The sequence below is a fragment of the Peromyscus leucopus genome, chromosome 8b (assembly GCF_004664715.2).
Source record: "Peromyscus leucopus breed LL Stock chromosome 8b, UCI_PerLeu_2.1, whole genome shotgun sequence".
Lineage (NCBI taxonomy): Eukaryota > Metazoa > Chordata > Mammalia > Rodentia > Cricetidae > Peromyscus > Peromyscus leucopus.
In genome coordinates, this window is record NC_051086.1 from 17,591,933 (window position 1) to 17,612,231 (window position 20,299).

At 45.4% G+C, this 20,299-nt stretch overlaps 1 protein-coding gene across 1 annotated transcript in view; it reads left to right on the plus strand.

The window, feature by feature from the left end:
- Positions 1-17,426: 17,426 nt before the first annotated feature.
- The window catches only part of Ccnjl (cyclin J like), a 56,882-nt gene continuing 54,009 nt past the window's right edge, over positions 17,427-20,299 (plus strand). Inside the window, exons 1-2 of the mRNA XM_028864272.2 lie at positions 17,427-17,611; positions 17,997-18,101. Of these exons, the coding sequence (XP_028720105.1) occupies positions 18,039-18,101 (63 nt within the window). The 5' untranslated portion in view covers positions 17,427-17,611; positions 17,997-18,038. The remainder of the gene's footprint in view (positions 17,612-17,996; positions 18,102-20,299) is intronic.

Here is a 20,299-nt window from a genome sequence, read left to right on the forward strand (position 1 = left end):
GGGAGGGCTGAGCTCCTCATGGTCACAAGGCAGTCGTGGGGAGAGGTCCTACCCTGATTTCACAGAGGTGGTGGAAAGGCTGGAGACAGGGTGGTCCTCCTAACAGCAGTGTCTACATTAAAGGAAAAAACCATCAACCAAGTGAACCTCCCAAGATCTGATTGGCTGTTATTAGCGGCTCATCCATTGGATGACATCATGTCTACAAAACAGAGGGGATGCTCCATGAGCGAAGCTAACAGGCAAGTTTTGTTGGCAAAATGGCTGAAGAAATACAAAACAGAAAATAGGAACCATGGTGGTTTGAATGGGCTGCCTCCCCTCCCCCGAAGTCTCTGGCACTTGAATGCTTGGTCCCAATTGGTGACTGTTTGGGGAGGATTAGGAGATGTGGCCTTGCTGGAAGAAGCGTGTCACTTGGAGCGGCTTGATGTTTCAAAAGACTCGACATAATGAGTCTACTCTCTCTGCCTTGGCTTGTGTTCCGAGGTGAGAGCTCTCAGCTGCTCTGGTCACCTGCTGCCTGCTGTCTGTGCTCCACCGTCATGGACTCTGGCTCTCTGGAACCGTAAGACCAGAATAAACTCTTCTATAAGTTACCGGTCATGTTTTGTTTGTTTGTTTTTGTTTTCACAGTGATAGAAAAGTAACCAAGGCAAAAGAGCCAAGACTAGTTATGTCAAAGGTTTTTGTGTGGTTGGTTTGGTTTGATTTTTGTTTTTATGGTGTTTGTTGCTGTTTGAGATAGGGCTTCACGCAGTAGCTCAGGTTGGTCTAGAACTCATGACCCTCCTTCCTTCACTCTCCTGAGTACCTAGATTGCAGACATGAAGTTCATTTGTGTTCATCTGATGCCGGGGAGACTTCCCTATCATGTCTGCTCAGGTTCATCAAGGCCCTTCAGGCTGGTTGTAATGAATCTCCTGTTTTTGCAAACTGGCCTGTTTTCTAAGTTTAGCTTACTACAAGGCATTAATGCATGAGTGACTATATTCTGGTTGGGTCTGGTCAGTTGGGGCTTAGTACTGCTACTTATACAGTAATAACACCCATAGATTTTATTAACTCCAGGAACCCCAGGGTTTCAGCTTAGCCCCTGCTTCTTCTTGCCCTTGTTATGCCCAGATCACTAGGATCCCCAAAAGACCACCACGAGACTCAATCCCATATATAAAAGCAAAGAGCCTTTATTTTCAAGCTCTGAGCTTGGTCTCTCTTTCTGTCCAATGCAGCGTGAGAGCAGAGAGCCCTGAACCCACGCAAGGTAGCGTTTTTATCATAACAGAGGTTGGAGTGAAGGGATTTCCAGGGTTCAGGACCCTGCTTGGCTAACATTTGGCTAGGGGTATCTGTAAAACAGAACTAGGTGTGTGTTAGACTCAGGGACATCTGACCATCTTATCTAACCTTATCTAATGATTAGAATATTTGGGATGTCAAGGTACTTCCCCTTAGATGTAGGCCCTCCCTGGGTGGGATCAGCTTATGGCTTTTCCTGGCTCTGGATGTTGCCTGCCAGTAAGCCTGTCACAGAAGCTGTGTCTGAGCCTCTAAAGCCTGTCATGGCAGCTGTGTGGTCAAGCTGTTTGCCCCCCCCCCCCCCCCGACACACACCCTTATTGCCAATCCCTGAGAAAGAAGACAGACTCTGATGGGCTACACAACTTCAGAGGTTAGATCACAGACTGTGAGTGCTTGACTATTATGCACAAAGCCCCAGCACTGTCACGCGCATGCACACACACACACACACACACACACACACACACACACACACACACGGGGATTGTAGCTCATAGAATATAGGTATGGAGACCTATGGTAACTAAAGTGATGATTCAAATCTTTACTCTAGGCAGTCTTTGTGCCTTGCTTGACTTCACCCTCTGGAACCTGAAGCTAAGAACCGTGTCCATCTTTGGAGAATTCTGAGGGCGCTGAATGATTCTCTCTCATCGGGATGAAGACACGCCATTCTCATTTTGTTTGCCATTATTCTTCACAGAAACATATCCCAAATCTACCTATCTCCATCTTTATTTGCACAGCACCAGGCCAAGCCACCATATACGGCCGGAAGTTCTGCAACAGTCTCCTTTGGCAGACACCTGTTACCCACTCCCTGCAGAAACTGCTGTCATGCCGAAGCCGCAGAGATGAGCCAGAAGTACAGTGCAAGCCATGCCACTCTTCTGCCTAAAACCATCTGTTCATTCCCTCTCCGTGGCATTTAGAATAAAATCCCAAGTTGTTGTACGTGGATTGCAGCAGAGGCCCTTGTGATACGGCCTTCGCTCACGTCTTCATCCACCAGACCGGCTGCCGTTTCTTTTCTCTGACATGCCAAACATCACTGCTTCGAGCCTGTGCAGCACGCACTCTCCCCTGTCTGGATAGTTTCCCACCTAATTAAGCACCTGTGGCTACACTCCTGTCACTCAAGGGCCCTCGTGTCCTGTAGCCTGTGAACATTCATTTTGTTCATTCCCATTTTAATTCTGCGTGGCTCTTACTATTCTCTTGTTTTGTTTGTTTCACTTGCTTGTTTATAATTTGTTTTATTTTGGACTTCCCCCAAAGCAGACACTAAGATAAAGATTTGGGTGTGGGGTGTGTGCTTAGAAGATGTGGCCAGAAAGCCCGGAACATGAGACGGTAAGGTGCTAAGTCCGTGGATGGGAGTTATCAGCCACACTGCTGTACTCCAGGAACTGGATCTCACCAGAACCTCCAAGAAACATACAGAGTATTACCAAGAAAGATGGGGTATAGCCGGGCAGTGGTGGCGCACACCTTTAATCCAACACTCGGGAGGCAGAGCCAGGCAGATCTCTGTGAGTTCGAGGCCAGCCTGGGCTACCAAGTGAGTCCCAGGAAAGGCACAAAGCTACACAGAGAAACCCTGTCTCAAAAAAAAAAAAAAAAAACCAAAAAAAAAAAAAAAAGAAAAGAAAAGAAAGAAAGATGGGGTATTAAAACTGTCATCGATCACCCCCCACACTCCCACACCCCTACACCCCCTTAACTCCCTTGACCCCCAGGGTCGTGCTTGCCTAAGGTTCACTGCATTTCTGCACTGGAGAAGGTTCTGGCAACCATCCGGGCATTGGAGCATTCGCCACCACTGTGACTGAACTCGGATGTGGACTAAGCATGTTCTATGATAAGGACCAGTGCCAGCCTCGTGATCCATTTCTTCTATTTACTGCAAGTTCACATGCAGGGACACTTTTGGTAGTGTTCACTGATGATCCCAAGAGCTTAGTGCCGGCCTGCACACAGTAGGTATCAATGAATGGACTTAACCCTTTCATTAGTTCAGCACTGCTGTCTTCCTTGTCTTTCCATGAGGCCATGCTTTCCTGCAGCCATGCAGACCACACAGGTGACACAGATGGATGATGGGAATTCTGCCTTTCAACCTCACAATTTTTTTTTTTCGAGATAGGATTTCTCTATGTAGTTTTGGTGCCTGTCCTGGATCTGGCTCTGTAGCCCAGGCTGGCCTCGAACTCACAGAGATCCACCTGACTCTGCCTCCCGAGTGCTGGAATTAAAGGTGTGTGCCACCACTGCCCAGTGTCCACCTCACAATTTTAACTGCAGGACTCCCCTGACAGTAGCTGTAGTTACTGAGGGACAGTGTTAACCATTCCTGAGCAACACTAAAGGACTTGGTCATCACGGTTTGTACTAGAAAGACAATGCTTCTGGGTGATGTTTAGAGATTGCCTTGCTCACATGGTGCAAGGGCTTTCCTGTCACATTAGTAAATATTTAAAGTATTAGCAACACAAAGATGGAGAAAAGACAGTTTTTAGGGGCTGGAGAGTGGGCTCAGTGTTTAAAAGCACTTGTTACTCTTGCAGAGGACCAGGGTTCAATTCCCAGTACCCACATGGTAGTTCAGAACCATCCAAGTAACTCCAGTTCCAGGGGGATTCAATGCTCTCTTGTGACCTGTAGCCTGAATTTTAAGTGGTCTTATTAATAAAATCAAACCTGAGGCCAGTTATTGGGGTGAATGCTGAACAAGCCACAGCCACCTCACCTCGCCAGTTCCTCGGCTGGTCCTGTTTCCTCAGACTGGAAGCCTCTGAGTCCTCATCTAAATAGATCTCAGCTGAACTGCTTCTCAAAAGCCTGAAAGCTTAACCAGCCTAGTTCCTGGTTTTCACGCCTTATATACCTTTCTGCTTTCTGCCATTACTTCCTAGGATTAAAGGCTCTTGTTACCATGCCTGGCTGTTTCCAGTATGGCCTTGAACTCACAGATGGATCTCTGCCTCCCAAGTGATAGGATTAAAGGTGTGTGTGCCACCATTTTCTGGCCTCTATATCTAGTGGCTGTTCTGTTCTCTGACCCCAGATAAGTTTATTAGGGTGCACAATATTTTGGGGAGCACAATACCACCACAGTGGCCTCTGAGAGCGCCAAGCATGTATGTAGTGTACATACATATACATGCAGGCCAAACACTCAGACATAGAATAAAATGAATAAATATAATTTTAAAAATTTAAAGGACAGCTTCTAAAAGAAGAAATAAAAGTGACAGGCACTCATACACTTTTTTAAATTGTTTTTTTATTTTTATTTCTGTTCATGTGTGTATATGCATGTGCTTGTGTCTGTGTGTGTGATTGTGGGTATAAGTTCCCACAGAGATGAGAAGAGGGTGTTGGGTCCCCTGGAGTTGGAGTGACAGGCAATTATGAGAGGTCTGGGAACAAACTCTGCAAGAGCAATATGTATTTTTCACATTCTTAATCACTCAGCCATTTTTGCAGCTCTAGATACTCATATTTTAAAAACTCTACTTTTTCTGGAGAGCAATGAAGTATGAACAAAATGGTGTGTTTAATTTCACAACCAATCTGAGGGAAAGTTGAAAAACATACATTTTATATTTATATATTTCACATATATTTTTATATTTCACATAGTTACATATATTTCATATATTAATATTATATTCAAATGGCAACAGACTTGGTGAAGGTCCTTTTCTAACATGGTATTTGATGGAATGTGTTTTGGTACAGCTTTTTTTTTTTTTTTTTTTTTTTTCTCGAGACAGGGTTTCTCTGTGTAGCTTTGGAGCCTGTCCTGGAACTCACTCTGTTAACCAGGCTGACCTCGAACTCACAGAGATCCGCCTGCCTCTGCCTCCCGAGTGCTGGGATTAAAGGCATGGGCCACCACCGCCTGGCTTGGTACAGCTTTTGGAAGTCAATTTATGATCTGTCTCAGAAGTCACAAAACTGTTAAGAACTTTATGTAAAGTCAGGGTTTTCCAAAGACTTAGATCCAACACAGCATTGAATAAACGAATGATTAATTAGAATGAATGAATGATTCCACAGGGTTGGCTCAACTGTTTATGGATGCTGACAGGTTCCAGGTAGATGCTATAGTTACACAAGTACTAGAGCTAAAAACAGAACAGCCCATGGTGGAGTTCTGTCCTGAGTGTTAAGAGACTCGAGAAGAGACAAAAATAATAATAAGTTCTGCTTAGACTCAGAGGACAGGAGAAAGCAATGTCTCAACTCAAAGGCACATAGGCAGAAAAGATTCTTTCCAATCCAGCCTTTCTGTTCTATTTTAGACATTAAATTGGCTGAGTAAAAGGAGATTGTGGGGCCTGGAGAGATGGCTCAGAGGTTAAGAGCACTGGCTGCTCTTCCTGTCCTGAGTTCAATTCCCAGCAACCACATGGTGGCTCATAACCATCTACAATGAGATCCGGCGCCCTCTTCAGGCCTGCAGGCATACATGCACACAGAACACTGTATACATAATAAATAAATAAATCTTTTTTTTTTAAAAGGAGATTGTGTCCTTCGATCTACTGAGCCCAAGGTTACTTTCTGCCAGAAAGACTCCTAGCCACATTCAGAATATTTGATTAACTATGTAGGCATCCCAATGTATGATTAAGATGACACACAAAATCAACCATCATACCTTTGATCACAGCAATTTTCACTTCTAGAAATGTGTCCTCAAGAGTTCCCAAACTGGGATATAGAATGAGACTGTCACAGGAAGGAAGGAAGGAAGGAAGGAAGGAAGGAAGGAAGGAAGGAAGGAGGGAGGGAGGGAGGAAGGAAGGAAGGAAGGAAGGAAGGAAGGAAGGAAGGAACAAAAACAGACAGCTAGCTTTAGGATACATTTGACAAAACCTGAAACATGTGGCTTTAACTATTTTAAATTTTATATATGTGGTTTTTGCTGCATGTCTGTCTGTGCACCTCATGCATGCAGTACCCTCAAAGGCCAGAAGAGGGCATTGGATCCCTTGAAACAAGTTACAGATGGTTGTGAACCATCAGGTGGGTGCTGGGTACCAAACCTGGGTCCTCTAGACGAGCAGCCAGTACTCTTAACTGCTGAGCCATATCAGCAGCCTAAAGCCATTATGTTTTTAGGATTTTCATTTCAGTGTTTATAATACAAGAGAAAAGCCAGGATATGCATAAGAGTGTCTGATAGATCTAAGATAAATTCTAAAATATTTAACAATTAAAAAACTTAAGCCGGGCAGTGGTGCACCCTTTAATCAGCACTTGGAGCAGGGTAGCCAGCTGTCTACAGAGTGAGTTCAGGAAAGGCGAAAGCTACACAGAGAAACCCTGTCTCGAAAACAAAAACAAAAACAAAAACAAAACAAAACAAACAAACAAAAAAAAAAAAACTGGCTGTACAGTGGTAGTACATGCCTTTAATCCCAGCACTTGGGAGGCATAGGCAGGCAGATCTCTGTGAGTTCAAGGGCAGCCTGGTCTACACAGAGAAACCCTGTCTCAAAAATAAAATAAAATAAAATAACAAAAGTAAACAAACAAAAAATCCAAACTGATTAAATAGACTACTAGACTGGGCTATAACTTGGTCATATCATATTTGTCTAGCATGTATTAATAACAAACCAATAGTTTTATGTTAAAATATTATGAAGCCATTAAAATATTTTTCAATCCCTGGTTCTACATGGTAGAAGCAAAGACTCAATCCCTGGAAACTGTCCCTCAACCTCCATGCATGAATGCTCAAGTATACTCACACATATACTCACACACACATGCTCATCAATTGAATAAAAATTTAATAAAAAATTTTAAACATTTTTGGCTGGGCAGTGATGGCATACATCTTTAATCCCAGCAGAACACAGGTAAATCTCTGTGAATTCATAGGCCAGCCTGGTCTACAAAGCAAATTTTAGGACAGCCAGGGCTACACAGAGAAACCATGTCTCAAAAAAAGAAAAACAATTTTGAAAGACTTTTTTTTAAAGTGTCATAAAAATTTCTCATGAGGTGATTTGAGGCTTAAGAGCAGAAGGATGGTAAACTATGTATACATCTGATAACAAATGAATGATTCCATAATAATTTTGACTCATGTTTATTTGGCAACTGTAATGGCTATTCCTGGTTGTCAAGTTGACTATATCTGGAATGAACTACAACTCAGAAATGGAATCTCATATATATAAGATTATATATAAGAGACAGAGATTCGCTCCATAAGTTCTGTGACTCCATGAACCCTAACACAGTAACCCACTACATGATGGGTACTATCATCATCTGTACTTCATATAACCCTGTAAGGAAGGTACTGGTTATCGTTGCCATTTGCAAATGTGGAATCTGGATTCAACAAACGTCTCAGCAATCATTGATGGGACAGAACGGAAGCCAGAAGTGACATCTGAGGCGGTCTTCCTCAGAGCTTTAGCTCTCCCTACTGAGCTGCTGAGCTGGTGGGAAGCCAGTGTGGTGGTGCAGGCTTAAAGGATGCAGGAGGAAAGGTCACACATCGAAATGTCCTGACAGATGAGGTTAATTTAACTTCCTTCTTTAAGTACTTGGCACTAAAACTTGGAGCTGTTCCAACTCCCTTCTTTCCCTCACGCCCCGCATCTGGTCCACCTGATGATCCTACCAGCCCATGTTTTCAATTCGACTCAAAGCCCGTTCTCTCCTTATACTGTCCATAACTTTCCTTTGGAGGTAGAGCCCGTTGTACCCTGGCTGGCCTGGGCCTCTCCGTCCTCCCCTTGCCTCTGACTCCTGGGTGTTGGGATTACAGCCACAACACCCAACTAGATTTTAAAAGAACGGGTCGACTGGCACCTTCCTCCGCTAAGACCTCAGCCTCCTCTGCTGAGTGGACCACGCCCACATCTTCAGCTCCTTTCTCTTCTGGTCTCTACACACCTGGAATCTTTCGCTTCCTGGTGGCCCAAGGGAAATAGTGCCCTGAGGCTGGCGGTCAGAGTCTCCCCAGCTTGAAGGAGACTTGTCTGGTCACTTTTTACTGTCCATTCTCAGCCTTCTTCCTGTCCATTGTCTGTCTGTCAGGGGAGGGACGCTTGGAAGGCTCCCTTGGGGTCTTTGAAGTTAATGGCTCCTTTTATTTCCTCCTGTTGCAGCCATGAAGTTCTCAGCAGCTTGCTCCACTATGCCCCCCACACACACAGAAGCCTAGTTGGGTTGACTGGCTCCTATCATATACACCTTGTCCAGGGCTCCCCGGCTGGGGCTGGGACTGTGTGTGGCCCACATGGAGTTAAAAAGAAAAACAGTATTTTAAAATCAGGGGATATAGATACCACCCAGGTGCCACAGGGATTTTTACACAGAACTTGCTTCTGGTTCTGAAGAGCAATGCCACAAGAATTTTTTAATAATAAAATGTTATTATTTAATTGTCACTTTTTAATTTTTTATTTAAAAAATGTAAAATATATTTGTTAATAAGTGGGAGAGAATGTACCATTTGTGGAATGCCTTGTTATTTTGATCAAAGACAAAAAACCACAGTAGGCTGTGGTAGATGTACTCCTGTTTCCTTTCACAGCTGTAGAGATCCTTTAGGGAAGGGTTTTTTCCTTTTACTAATTTAATCAAGAAGGTTCACAGGGCAGACGTGGCTTATCCAAGGTGACATATGTTTCCCAGTCTCACTGGGAAAGTGGGGACAGTAATTTTGTACAAGGTGGTTCCTTTAGCCTCTGCTCCCACTGGTCTGCTATCCTTAGTGTGACCATTGTTTATTAACTCGGGAAACTTGTGTTGGCATCTCCTTTACTATAGGCATGTGCGCCATGCCAGCAATGCCAATGTGAAAGAGACACATGCCTTCGAGTGAGCAGAGGAGACAGAAATAGATGGGGAGAAGCAGAGGAAGCCGGTGGAGCGCTGTTTGAAAACCAGGGACAACTTCTTATGTGGCATGGTACCTAGTATACGTTAGGCACTCCACAAATCGTACACCTTCTCATATTTATTGACACACACATGAAGAATTACCATGGCGATCAAATAATTCTTAAACAAGCAAAGGGAACATTTTGCTCAAATGATTTCCCCCACAAAAGTAATGGAAAGTTCGGGTGAAGCGCAGGGCAGTATGGGACATCTTCAGAAAGGAATATAAATGGATCTCCTCCAGGGATAAAATTCAGGGAGAAACAATGTGGGGACCTGAGTGCATAATTTATGGAAAGCCATGCAAAGTGAAAATAAAAGGGGCCTTTGCTCAAAAAGCAAAAAAAGTTACAGAAATCTGGGCTTTCTTTTCCTTTCATTCTATCTCCCTCGAATTGACTAGATGTTTTTTAGCAATCCTTTTTTTAAGTGTTATTTATCTTACGTGTATGAGTACTTGGTCTGGCTGTATGACTGTAAACCACCTGTATGCCTGGTGCCCTTGGAGGTCAGAAAAGAACGCTGGATCCCCTGAGACTGGAGTTATAGACAGTTGTGAGCCACCATACAGGTACTGGGGATCAATCCTAGGTCCTCTGGAAGAGTAGCCAGGGCTCTTAACTGATGAGCCATCTCTCCAGCCCAGTCTGGAGGATCATTTTTAAAATATGTGCTCATAAAGAAAATTTTGACCTATGAATGTGAGTTTTTATCATTTTTTTTTTTTTTTTTTTTTTTTTTTTTTGTTTTTTTTTTTTTTTTTTTTGTTTTTCGACAGTTTCTTGTTGTTTTGCCTTTCTGGACTCACTTGTAGCGGCTGCTCGAATCATAGAGATCCGCCTGGCTCTGCTTCCCGAGTGCTGGGATTAAAGGCGTGCGCCACCACCGTCCGGCTTTATTCATTCTTATATTATAAAGTTTTCATTTTAAATGCAAACATAGGGCTAGAGATCTCAGCAGACAGATGTTTGCTGCCAAGCCTTATGACTTAAGTCCAATCTCCAGGACCCACATGGTGGAAAGAGAGAATGAACTTATGCATGCCACCCCATAAAATAAGTAGATGCAATTTTTAAAAAAAATTTAATTGTAAATACACCTTTAACTTACACTCAGAATCGCTGAACCGCACAGCCTCCTGTTTGGATGGTTCCTGCGTGAATATGTTAATTCTTACAGGGGTGGAAATACTACACAACACCATAGCGCTTTTGCTTGACTTCTTGATATGTGAAATCCCAATCAACCCTCCCTGCCACCAGCTTACAGATGAGTTAAGCAGAGCTGAAAGAGAAGGAGATATGGGTGGTCCCATTGTCCCCTTCCCCCATAAGAGAGCACATGACAGGGTTCCTTTCTTTCTTTTTTTCTTTCTTTTTTTTTTGGGGGGGGGGTTCTCCATGTAGTTTTGGTGCCTGTCCTGGATCTCACTCTGTAGACCAGGCTGGCCTCAAACTCACAGAGATCCACCTGGTTCTGCCTCCTGAGTGCAGGGACTAAAGGCGTGCAGCATTGCTGCCCAGCATGACAGGGTTTCTTAAAATGCTGTTTCCTCTGGAGATAAACCATGTCCCCAAACAATGTGCTGAAGTGACTTTATCTCGGAACAAGTTCATCATAGACGTCATTAGTTAAAATGAGGTGGGCCTGGGGAATGGGAAGATGACCCCATGGTTAAAGCAGAGACAGAGCATTCCTCAGAGTAATCCAACAAGTGAGAATAGCCATGTCCAGAGCTCTGAGTTTGATTGAGAGCCACTGCCTCAATGAATAAGATGGAAAATGATCAATGATGATTCTTTTTTTTTTAAGATTTATTTATTTATTATATACACAGAAGAGGGTGCCAGATCTCATTACAGATGGTTGTGAGCCACCATGTGGGTGCTGGGAATTGAACTCAGGACCTCTGGAAGAGCAGTTGGTGCTCTTAACCTCTGAGCCATCTCTCCAGCCCCATTGATGATTCTTGATATAAGCTTCAGGCCTTCATATGCATGTGTGCCTAGTGCACATGTACCCCACAACATGTCCCCCCCACACACACATGTTCAAACATGCACACATACATACATGAAAATGGAGAAAGGAAAGAAAACAAGTCCATCCTGGAGCAGGGTGCCCCCACAGTGCAATATGATTGGTGTAGACCTTTGGAAGTCCAAGTGAGGACAGGAAGAAGACCATGAGGACGAAGCAGAGTTTGGTGTCACATGAACATACACCCAGGCCACCAAAGGAACAGTGGAAAAGGAAAAAAGGGTTCTTCTTCAGTGTCCTCGGTGGCAGGGGGACCCTGCTGCCAACTGACCAGACTTCGGGCATTCAGGACGGAAAGAACCCTTCCTGTGACGTTAGGCCACTTCGTGAGGTGTTCTGTCACAGAGACCCTAGAATGCAAAACGCCCTTTTTCTGTGTTCAAAGCAAGTTCTGGTTCAAATGGAATGCATGGCCTCTGCAGGTTGCCATTGCTACCCAGCTCATGCCTGACTGTAGATTTAGCCCACCTGCCTCTAACTTCCCTGGAGTCTCATGCATCATAAATTTGGAGGAATTCTGTGCTCCCAAGGCATAGGGAATGTAGCATCGCAGTGGGCTACAGGAAGAGAAGACACTTTTTGCACATATTTGCTGGCTTTATCCATACATTCAACCTTTCTGGAAGATGTCATTACAGAAGACAGAATCAAAGATTCTTAGTGTCAACAGACTGGGGTTGTAGTCCAGTGGCAGAGTATGTGCCTAGCATGCTAGTGTGGGTCTGGTCTTGGATTTGATCTCAAGAATTGCCAAATAAAAGCTCAGATGTATTATATAGATGATAACTTAAAAGAGTAATGTGGAGGGGCTGGAGAGATGGCTCAGGGGTTAAGAGCACTGGCTGCTCTACCAAAGGACCCAGGTTCAATTCCCAGCACCCACATGGCAGCTCACAACTGTCTGTAACTCCAGTTCCAGGGCATCTGACACCCTCATACTAATGGACATAAAATTTAAAAAAATATTAAATTACTTAAAAAAAAAAAAAGAATAATGTGGAGCGGGCAGTGGTGGCACATGCCTTTAATCACAGCTCTTGGGAGGTGGAGGCAGGCGAATCTCCATGAGTTCAAGGCCAGTGTGGCCTGTCTACAAAGCAAGATCCAAGAATAGGACTGTTACACAGAGAAATCCTGTCTAGAAAAAACAAAAAAACAAAGCAAACAAAGAAAGGGGGGATGTGTGGTAATGTGGACCAGCTTTGCAAACGTCTTAGAGTTTGTGAAGTAAAATACCACTTTTTTAAAATGATTCCTCTTTGATTGTTGAGCTTAATTTGCAGAATTATTATCTAGGCCAGGATAGTTACAGGATCTGGCAAATATTCTTGGTTCCTTGGAACACATGGCTAGAAACAGTCTGAAAGGGTTGCTTGGTTTTGGTTAAAGACCAAAGTGGTAATAAGGCAGGTGTCTTCCTTCGGCCCCTATTAACACAGCCAGCCTTCATACTTTGGGTTCTAAATAAAGCAGTATGAACTGCTCAGACCTAGAGGAAACACTACTCAAAGTGTATACTTCACCTTCCCCCGAGAAGCTGTATTGGAGGAATTGAGTCACTCCACTACTGGCCCAGGATATTCTCTACAGCATGGCCATGGCAGCAAAGAGCTACAAACACTCATGGTGTCCAACAAAAGAAAATGCCCATCATGATGGATCCACACTGTGAGACACTAAGGTACCGTGCAGCTCTATGGTCATGGCCATGAAAGAACAGGGGCAGAGGATGTGAACAGCATGCTCCATTGGTTTAAAGGGAGAAATAGGAAATAAGCACTACGTTGGTAACCACAGGTTGGTCTGTGTGCGTGCATGCGTGTGCGTGTGCGTGTGTGTTTGAAGAATAGAGGAAGGTAAGATAAGGTCTTGTTACATAACCCTAGTTGGCCTTTACTTGCTAACTGGCTCAAGCTGTTCTCGAACTTATAGCAATCCTCCTGCCTCAATCTGATGACTAATGAGATTACAGGAATATACACTGTAAAGGGGGCCCCAAACACCTTGACCACATAGCTGCTATGACAGATTTAGAGGCCCAGACACAGCTTCTGTGACAGGCTTACTGGCAGGCAACATCCAGAGCCAGGAAAAGCCATAAGCTGATCCCACCCAGGGAGGGCCTATATCTAAGAGGAAGTACCTGACACCCCAAACATTCCAACCATTAGATAAGGTAGCCAGATGTCCCTGAGTCTAACATACACCTATTTCTGTTTTATAGATACCCCTAGACAAATGTCAGCCAATCAGGATCCTGAACCCTGGAAATCCCCTCACCCCAACCTCTGCTGTGATAAAAACTCTACCCAGCCTGAGCTCAGGGCTCTCTGCTTTCACTGCTGCATCAGACAGACAGAGGGACCAAGCCCTGAAGCTTGAAAATAAAGCCTCTTTGCTTTTACATACGGGATTTGGTCTCCATGGTGGTCTTTTGGGGCGTCCCCGAAATCTGAGCACAACATACCCCATACCCATATCACCAGAGGGGGGAAAGCAGGCTCTAGCCCAGGCTGGCCTTGAACTCACCATGTAGATGAACTTCTGATACCCCTGTCTCTACCTCCTGAGTGCTGGGATTACAAGTGTGTGCCACCACAACTGGTTAGTGTGGTTCCAGGGATTGAACTTGAGGTTTTGTGCAAGCTAGGCAAGCACTCAAACTCGGCCTTGTCCCCAGCTCCTTATCAGTCAAATTATCCTTAGAACATTTCTTTATTTTTTATTTATATCTGTGTGTGTGTGTGTGTGTGTGTGTGTGTGTGTGTGTGTGTGTAGGCGCGCGTGCGCATGCGCGCAATTCTGTGCAGGTAACCAAAAAGAAGGTGGCATCAGATGGGGTATTGGATCCCCTGGAGATGGAGTTACAGAGAGTTGTGAGCTGCCTCTCATGTGCTCTGAGAACTGAACTCCAGTCTTCTGCAAGGGTAGCAAGTACTCCTAACCACCAAGCCATCTCTCTGGCGTTCGACCCCCACAAGTCACTTTTGAAGGAGACAAGCTGACGGCTATCCTTAGCAATAGAAGGGGGCCTGGGCCAGGGCGAGCTTGTATCACATGAAAGGGGGCTGATGGAGGAAGGAGAGGGTAAGTTTATTGCAGAGTTAACAGTCAATAATAAGACGGTGGAAATACTAGACTCATTTGCCTCTAAGTAAGATTGTAATGGGCAGAGATTTTCTTTTTCTCACTTTATACATAGGAAATTGGAAGGTAGCTAAAATGTCTTTACTTCAAACCTTTGATTCCTTACCGGTCAGCTTTTGAGGTGGAGGGTGGAGAAGGGGCCATTGCTCTATAATAAGCACTTAATAAAAGTTTAGTTTTTTGAATGATCCAAACCTTTTGGCCTGACTGGGAGAAGTAACTCCAGCTACATTGTTTCCCAGCAGCCGGCACAGGAAATCGCCTCTGCTGAGGGCACCTGTGGCCAGAGACCAACCTCTAAAAGCATGAGTTTATTGGTGCAATGTGTTTTTACTCTTCAGAGATAGTGGGAAAATGAGGATACACAAAAGAGGGCTGGGAGACTGTGTTTAGACTCCTCTTAAAACAGCCCCTAGAGAAAAGCCCAAAGTGTGTGTTTCTCCTTCCGTTATCAGCATCCTTGATAAACTCATAGCTGATGTTTAGGAAAGGGAGACAATAAACTAATGAAGAATCAAGGCCTTTCTTCTTTCCATATACCCAGAATGGGGGGATTACTGAAAACGAAATAATATGATTTCAAAAAAAAGTGAGCAAAACACAAACAACACAGCAAACTGTTGTTCAGGGGAGCCCCCACCCTGAAAATGTAGCACATAGGCATTGAAAATAACATTCTTTTTTTTTTTTTTTTTTTTTGTAGTTATGAAAGCAGTTTGTGTTTCTTGTGGGAGATTTAGAAAACACAGATATACTGGCAGGGGGTAAATTAAAGATTTCCAGGACTGAAGATGAAGAGGTAGAGAGTGCCTGCTTAGGATGTGGAAATCCCTAGGTTCAATAGCTAGCCCAGGCTCCTTCCCCTCCCCATCCCGCCCCATAATTATCACTCTGGTTATAGTCAATACTTCTATGGATATTTTCCAATTTCTTTTGTGTGTGAATAAATATGTACAAAAGTAGTAAAGCCATATTCTATCCTCCTGATTACTACATATATTGTGTATATTAACCTACCCCGACTCATTACATAGTCATTCTTTAAAAAAAAAAAAAAAACACCTTTATAAACAGGTCATTCTTAGCTAGTTCCTTGTTCAAACACTTTATCACTCTGTGTGTGTGTGTGTGTGTGTGTGTGTGTGTGTGTGTGTGTGGAGGTGGGGAGTGTTTTGATTTTTGAGATAGGTCTCACTATGTAGCCTTGGCTGGCCTAGAACTCACTATGTACACCAGCCTGGCCTCATACTCACAGAGGTGGAATAGTTGGATCAAATGATACTTTTAAACTTTTCCATCTATGTTGTTTTTCAGAAAGATGGCATTTGCATTCCCAAGAACACTGTGTATTTACCAACCTTATGAGTCTTGTGCTAAAAAATAAACCCTTGACAGTAGGGGAGGGTAATGACCGAGAACTAAGTATAATGACACATAGGTGAGAAAGGCCATTCCTTTTTATGCTAACCTAAAAACTTAAGAAACACAAAAACACCTTTGATAAAGATATGCTCCAGTTTTTTAAAACTTGTGTTTGTTAGTGACTGTGGGCATGCATTTTCTTTGCTGGCACACCTATTCTCATGAACTCCATCCATTTCTACATGGAGGTGTTAGGGTTTTTACACATTGGTCTAAAGATATGCATACATTCATGAACATAATATCACATTCGTTTAATCCCAAGTATTTTTTATTTTTATGAGGGTTCATAAATGCTAAAACTTTTTTCAGTGCAAGCTTTTTTTTTTTTTTTTTTTTTTTTTTTTTTTTTTAAATCTCATATATCCTGGACAGGTTTTGAACTTCTGTGTAACCCAGGCTGGCCTTGAACTCCTGGTTCTTCAACTGCAGTCTTCTGAGTGCTAATATTGCAGGCATGCACCACTGTGGTAAGCTTTCAAAACTGAATTATATTTTTAACCAGTAAATTTTTACTTGTAGCTGGGCAGTGGTGGCAAACGCCTTTGATCCTAGCACTCAGGGGGCTGAGGCAGGCGGATCTCTGAGCTCAGGGCTAACCTGGTCTACAGAGTGAGTTCCAGAACCGCCAGGGCTACACAGAGAAACCCTGTCTCGAAAAAGAAAAAAGAATTTTAAAAAAGTTTTCTTACTTGTAGAAAACTAGGCAGAAACTAAAATCTTTCTCGTAGTAATTATTTATTGACTGTTCGCTTTCTAACGGGCCTGGTGGTTATCCTCTTTCCTGCGTTTTCTCATTTAATCATAATGTATCCTCAGCAGGTTATTGCAATTTGTATCCCCCGCCCCCATTACCTGAAGCCCAGCTCTAAGTGGTTGCGGAACTGGGCAAAAACATCCAGGTAGGTGGTGGATTTGATTCCAAATTAGTGGAATAACCAAAGGGGGTCACAAAAATCAGCACAGCGGGATGCTATGCCATTATACGGTTGACTCCAGAAAATACCGTTCTGAAAACAAGTGTATTAAAAGGGCTTTCTATCCCGCAACCCGCCATAAGGACTGTTGCCTTGCCATGCTCGATGCATGCTTAAGAGCACAATAAAATACTCACTGAGTCCCCTTTATAAGGAGGAACTCGTGCGTAACCAAGGGTGGCTTTTCTGGGGCTCCTGTGGGAATTGTTTGGAAATCTACCTCCCCATCGCAGGACAGGCTGAAAAGAAAGAAAGACAGGTGGAAGCGCCGGCAGGTTGGCAGGAGCAGCGCATGCGGAAGTCAGAACTTTCTGGGGGCGTCCCGGCCGCTGGTTCCACGCGCGGCGCGCGCAGGTGGCGCCTTTCCCCCCCGCCCCGGGAACAAGCCGGAGGGGTGATTGGGGACCCTCCCCCCCCCTTGAGTCTCGGGGAAGGTGAAGCCTAGCTTTCCTCCTGGGCGAGGGAGGAGGGTGGGCAGGAAGCTCAGCCCAGCGCCGGGGAAAAGAAAGACTGCCATTCCCAGCCCCCCGCCCCGCGGGGCGCGGGGCGCCGGCGGCGCATGCGCGAGGCCCGGCCCCCAATTCCCCGAGCGAAGGAGGGAGGCCCCCGGCGGCCCGAACTGCGAGCCGCGGCGGGACCGAGCGCACGCAGGGGCGCGCCGGTGGCCGGGCTGGACGGGCTGCGGAGGCGCCGGTCGCGAGCACGCGAGGTCAAGGGCCGGACGGCCGCCGGAGGGCACAGCGCTCCCGGTGCGGGGAGGGACCCGCCACCCGCGATCCCCCACGCGGGGACAGCAATGCGTGAGTCTCGCCCCGGCTCGAGGGCAGGATGTGCGAGCAGGACAAAGGCTGGGCGGCGGGGGAGGAGTTGGGGACTCAGAGCTGGTGACCCAGTCAGCCCCGGGCGAGCTACTGCGGCCAGCAACTTTGCAACTTTTGCAGAAGGGGACATTGGAAATTCTGCAAGTTGTTGCACACAGTTCTAGATCGCCCCAGGTTGGGCGGGCGGAGAGAGGGGAGGGTACACTGCTCTCTTTTCAGGACAGCAGGCGACCACCGGCTCCGCAGAGCGGGGCAGGAGGGGGCGCCCGTCCAGGACGGGGACAGGGACGGGCTAGGAGAAGGGTGACCGAAGGCGGGGTGGGGAAAGTGTCTCCGGCCGCTGAAGCTCCCTGTGTCCTCGTAGGGTGCACCCAGAGGTCCCGGTAGCCTCGGATCTGCGGCGGTGATGGATGAGCCGTGGTGGGAAGGGCGCGTCGCCTCGGACGTCCACTGCACCCTACGCGAAAAGGTCAGTCCCTCCCAGCCCTTGTCACTCGTACGGACTGGGTATTTAGAATTACTTTCGCTCTCGTGTACGTGTTTTCAGGATGTCCCGCGTGGGAACTCGGAACTCTTGGTGCTTATTTGTGCGCCGGCCCTTTTACCTTCATGGAGGAGTGTGATCTTCCTCCAGGGAGAGGACCTGGAGATCCAAGAACTTGAAGTCGGTTTTTCAGGAGAGCAGAGTTCCAGGCAACTAAATGGAGAGTAGTTATCTTATCCCATTGAATTTACCTCCGGAGATTACTTTAAAATGGTACAAGAATGGACTTTAAAAAAAAATACTGTGTACTCATTTCAGTGTGTAGTTCAAAGACACACCAGGTCTGCATGCCATACATGATGCTGATTCTTCCCTTTATTGTAATGATGTAGCAATGGCTTTTAAGATAAAATTATTAGCCTGGTGCCTAGCTCAGTGGTAAAGCAGATGCCTAAATAAATTTGTATAAAAGTAGTAAAGTTAGAAATATTAGGTAGTTGATGAGAATGCATTGTTAAGGTAGGAACTGATTGGAATTTAAAAGCCAGGCCTGGAGGAAGCGGGAGGATCCCACAAGTTCAAGGCCAGTGGGGTCATGGTGAATTCCAGGAAGGACTGGGGGCTACATAGTGACACCTTGTCACAAAACAAGAGAAAGAAAAGAAACACTTAACTGGAAGAGGTTGCAAGCTAGAAAGCCAAGGGAGAGAACAGAAATTCCCCTGCCGGTTGGCTTTCTGTGGTAGAAGGTGGAGATGCCTGAAACATGATCCTGGCTCCTCTCCCCTCCCCAGACTGCTGGTGGCCACTGGGAGGCTGGAAAAGCCCAGTGGACTGGAGGCTTCTCTGTGTTTCTTCCTACTTGTACCAAGGCTGGGAAGAGTCGTTTGGACACTTGGTGTGCCTATGGAAGTGGAGCTACTGTAACAAAGTACTGGAAGCTGGAGGACATCCCGCAGCAACAATGTATTCTCTGATGTTGGAAGGGTCCGGAGATGACCTTTCCAACTTGTTTTTGAGACAGGGTCTTGGCGTGCAGCTCAGACTAGCTGTCTACTTACTGTATGGTCCAAGCCGTTCTCAAATTCCTGGCCCTGTTGCCTCAGCGTTCTGAGTGCTCTTGGCTTCCTCACAGTCTCTGCCTCGGTGTCATCTCGTAAGGTCTGCCTGAGGGTCTGTGTCCGTTTTCTCATAGGAGCCCACCCTAACCCGGTAGGACACAACTGTCCTTCAACCGGTACCTCTGACAGGATATGACTTTCAAGTCAGTTCACATTCTCAGGTCCCAGGTGGACATGAATTTAGGGGAGAGGTGTTCTCAACTGGTTTGTCAGCCCAGTGTAGGACAGAAGTTGCCTTACTGGGGCATGTGGCTCCCTGTGGAATCGAGTCCCCCTTCCAGCACATGTGTACTGAGCTTCTGTGGCAGTCCTGTTGAAAGAGTCCCCAGATTCTTGGGGGAGGGGGGGCGACTTATCAGATAGTCAGTGTCTTCCAGTCACAGAAATACTTTATTTTTTCTCTTTTCCTCTTCGTTGATCTCTCTCTCTCTCTCTCTCTCTCTCTCTCTCTCTCTCTCTCTCTCTCTCTCTCTCTCTCTCATAGCTTTCCCATGTTACTTTGCTCTTTCCAGAATAGAATGTTCCAGCCTGGGCATGTGGAGTCAAAATTGAGTCCTAATAATTCTTTTCAAAAGCAAGTCATGGTACTGCACACCTTTAACTAAGCGTTCCGAGTTTGGAGGTCAGAAGTCAAGGCCAGAAAGCAGAGTCAGAGGAGGTAGGGATTGTGCATGAAACAGTAGGTTCTTAGTCCTTTTCTAGGAGTATTCGCTGAATGAATGCAGGTAGTGAGGGCCACTGGGGAACTTGCCTTCCTGATTGAACATGCCTCAAGTGGTTACCATTTCTGCACATAGTTTAGGGCCGGATGGGAAGAGAAAGCTTTGTGGAAACAATGTAACTCAGAGTTCAGTCGCCTGAGACATTCCAGGCTCGAAGCTGACCTTAGGGTCAAATCTCATTACTTACAATGTCCCACTTCCTCCAAATCCTGCTGACTGTATTCTTGCTGCATTTCTTCTCCCTCTTCAAAGATGTTTAAGAGTGTTTGGCTTGATGCAAGTTTTGAGTGAAAATTTCGTGGTAAAGGGACTGGTACCTCGGCTGGTCTTCTGTCTTTGA